This window comes from Sinocyclocheilus anshuiensis, unplaced genomic scaffold (assembly GCF_001515605.1).
Source record: "Sinocyclocheilus anshuiensis isolate Anshui unplaced genomic scaffold, SAMN03320099.WGS_v1.1 scaffold1994, whole genome shotgun sequence".
Classification (NCBI taxonomy): domain Eukaryota; kingdom Metazoa; phylum Chordata; class Actinopteri; order Cypriniformes; family Cyprinidae; genus Sinocyclocheilus; species Sinocyclocheilus anshuiensis.
Window position 1 is genome coordinate 295,292 of NW_015548215.1, and position 1,570 is coordinate 296,861.

General features: G+C 33.7%; 1 protein-coding gene across 1 annotated transcript in view; it reads right to left on the reverse strand.

Moving 5' to 3' along the window:
• The window catches only part of LOC107653871 (receptor-type tyrosine-protein phosphatase mu-like), a 208,593-nt gene that overhangs the window by 135,761 nt on the left and 71,262 nt on the right, over window positions 1-1,570 (reverse strand). Inside the window, exon 7 of the mRNA XM_016440739.1 lies at window positions 641-949. Coding sequence (XP_016296225.1) covers window positions 641-949 — 309 coding nt within the window. The remainder of the gene's footprint in view (window positions 1-640; window positions 950-1,570) is intronic.

Here is a 1,570-nt window from a genome sequence, read left to right on the forward strand (position 1 = left end):
TATAAATTATTAATATAATAATAATAATAATAATAATATTTTTAAATAAAATGTTTTGTCAATCATGTCTGAATCCACAGTAAATTATAAAAACATACACAAAAAATAAATAAATAAACAGTTTTATCGGAAATGTCAATGTTTATCATACAGACTCTTAATATTACATTAAGATAAATGTTTTTGTTTTTAAGATTTTTTTTATACCAAGACAATTTATAAATGAAACTTGAATTATATATGATGCTACAGCTACATCATAAAAAATACCTATAAAATACTTTTTATAAAAAATGTCAATGTTTTTCATACGGACTCTTAATATAACTTTAAAATGAATGTTATAAAGCGGATAGTTCCGGTCCTTGATTCTGATTGGCTGAGACGCGTTCAAAGCTGTTGTAAATGACTCTACAAAGTAACATACACCTTTGTTTACGTTTGTGTGCTGCTCGGCAACCACTTTGTTGCTGTACCTAACAACGCTGTTATAAATTCACTGTAAACCACGGCTTCATGGGGCTTATTGCTTTTTTAGGAGTATTTTTTTATGTCATGTCTGACGCTGACGCAAAATCATATAAAATACAGTTGAAATGCAGTTTTGTTAATAAAAAGACTCTGGATGCTCATGACTGACCGTCTTCGTCGGTGAGCACGTCGAGCTCGTCGCTCTCTTTGACTCCCTCGCGGTTGCGCAGCAGCAGTTTAATGCTGACGTTGGTGTAGGGCTGCAGGCTGCGGATGGTGTGCTGTGGCGCGGCGCTCAGAGTATCGTAGCACGTCTCCTCGCGCGTCTCCTCTTTGCCGTTAGCCGTGTAGCGGTACTGCACCGTCAGATTGTAGCTGTAGCAGCGCGTCACATTGTATCCGAACGGCTCCCAGCGCACCGTCAACTGCTTGGATTTGATGTCTACGACCTGCAGCCATCGAGGGCCGTGCATGGGATCTGAAACACAGGAGAACCGAATGCACTGCGCTTAATAAAAGCACAAAAAGCTTTCAAATGCAAGAAAAACAACGTTTTATCAGTAATGTCTTTCTAAATGAGATCTCCATTGTTTTTGCATCAGACAAATTTAAATATGACCAGTTGCAAAAACTACAAATATTGTCCACAATTATGAGTCTTCAAGGCCTGTGCATTGGATCTGAACAACAGGAGAAACGGTTGCATTGTAAAAGCACAAAAAGCTCTGATATCAAATACACAAACACTATTTAATCGACTGCATTTAATGTAAATGTGTCTGTATCATCTCGGTCAGTTATTATAGTTAACTAAAACTAAAATCATAAAAAATATTTTAGTTACCTGAAATGTTAAATGAAACGACAAATAAAATATAAAAAATTTAACATTTTATTTCAGCTAGTTTCAAATTTCAAATTTTTAGACATATCAAAAACAACAAAATCACTAAAACTTTAACTAAAATTAAATTGAAAACAGAAAATATAAAAATGAAGACTAATTTAAAATATTAACTAAAACTATAATAATATCTTAATGATACTAAAATAACACTGGCCTACAGAAGTCATTTTTAAATTAAATACTCCTAGTTTT